Consider the following 1,801-nt stretch of genomic DNA (forward strand, 5'->3'; position numbering starts at 1 on the left):
TGTAGCTCAGTTTTAGACAGATTATTCACATATTTGGAGACACACTGAACACAAGATGTAATTCTCAAGTACAGGAACATATAGATTCTCTTCTGTCTGATTGGGATGTATGATGAGTGCTACAACAGAAACTTTTCAACCATATGCATTGAATTTACCATTCAATATTTTATAATTTGCATAATTTAGCTTTTAAAATCTATTCTTTTTTTTAATCTACGTACAAGGTATATGACCCAAATCAAGTTTTTCCCATTAAAAAAAAAGATTGAAAAAAGATTGGGATGTATGAATTTAATTAATAACTGTGCAAGTTAAAACCACCAACAAAAACCCAGGAGCCAATGCTATGAATCTAAAGACTAAAGATGAACACATCAAGTTGTCCGGTTTTTTTTTTCTTTTCTTTTTTAAATAAGTGCAGGAAGCGAGACGTAAACTAATTGGACAAGGGCTATTCTGGTTCAAGCTGTTCAGTTGCATGTTGTCTTGTGGGTTTTTTCTTGTACGATGGCCACCGGCACACAGGGCAGCAGTGCCGCCCACCAGCTAGCCAGACCACGATGCACTGCTGGTGAAAAACATGGCTGCACGGTAAACCCATTACAAGGCAATCTGTTTCAAAGTTCTCAAGACACACAACACACTCAGTGCAGTGGAGCATGCCACAAGGCCACTGAGACCAATCAGTGTCCTGTTCCTCTTCACCAGACCACGACTCTTCTGACTTCATTGCAGCCGAACATCCAGCGTTATTATCGTGAAGAACTTCTGAACTGCAGTGATGCACTTCCTGGTACCCACTGGAGCCGCCATTTGGGTTCGCCATAGTTTTTTGTCGGTTGTCACGGTCCACTCGGTTGGGCCCTTCAGACTGAGCGAGTCTGAACTTCCAGGTGGGCAGGTTCTTGATGTAGTCTATTGGAACCAGCGGGCGAAGCCAGAGGTCTGGGAATGCCAATCTTTCCAAAAGGAAATTGGGATCGTCGTCCCAGTCTGACTCAAAGTTCTGGAACGAGGCAATGGGATGTACCAAGTAGCTAGTGTACCAATCCCAGAGACTTGACAACCACTCTAGGTTGTTTGCGTTTTGGTCTTCGTTGCTACATCTTCTTTTCTTCTCAAAGTAGTCGATGAGAAGGCCATGGGCTAGATAAGTGCTGAGGAAGAGAGCTGGGTGAGAAGAATAGAAGGTCCAGTCGGCCCGGACCCAAGAGGCAATAGTAGTGGTGTCTGCGTAACGTAACAGTTTCAGGCTGTACTCATAAAAGTTATCCAGGTATGGAAGCTGAAGAAAACCAAGGATGGGCAGCCAGGAAATGATGAGTAAGGAATTATAAGTCCCTAGTGTGCTGATTAAAACCACAAAGCGTTTTATGGTGGCTCCCTGTGTAATGAAAAGGTCCATCCAAGCCATTAGATTGACCATAACCAAGCTCAAAATGAACAAGTCATTGACTTCTGGTTGTACGGACCGAAGAAATGCATCCATGGCATGCAAGGAAATGAATTCCCCGGTGCTATTGCCGTATCTGTAGATGCCTTCTGGTGTTTTGAGGATGTATGAGGGCATTTGCTGCACCCCAATCTCGTCCAGACAGGTGGTGTTGTCCCAGTTGCGCACGTCGACGAAGATGAACTCGATGCGCCCCGTGAATTTGATGCTGAGAGCTGAGAAAAACGACGGGGGCTGAAGCAGTCTGGCGAACAAGAACATCTTCACTGGCTGCTTTTCCATCTGATACCAGTCATCCATTAATTGCTCAGAGAAACGTATGGTTTTGATGCGCGAGGCAACGTG

At 44.5% G+C, this 1,801-nt stretch overlaps 1 protein-coding gene across 1 annotated transcript; it reads right to left on the bottom strand.

The window, feature by feature from the left end:
* Nucleotides 1-390: 390 nt before the first annotated feature.
* Nucleotides 391-1,798, bottom strand: LOC107578457 (E3 ubiquitin-protein ligase RNF103-like; the record flags this gene model as incomplete). Its single annotated transcript, XM_016264412.1, has 1 exon — nucleotides 391-1,798. A coding segment is annotated over one exon (1,344 nt), but the record flags the coding sequence as incomplete, so codon positions are not given.
* Between the last annotated feature and the right edge of the window lie 3 nt (nucleotides 1,799-1,801).

The sequence above is a fragment of the Sinocyclocheilus grahami genome, unplaced genomic scaffold (genome assembly GCF_001515645.1).
Source record: "Sinocyclocheilus grahami isolate Dianchi unplaced genomic scaffold, SAMN03320097.WGS_v1.1 scaffold10345.1, whole genome shotgun sequence".
NCBI lineage: Eukaryota > Metazoa > Chordata > Actinopteri > Cypriniformes > Cyprinidae > Sinocyclocheilus > Sinocyclocheilus grahami.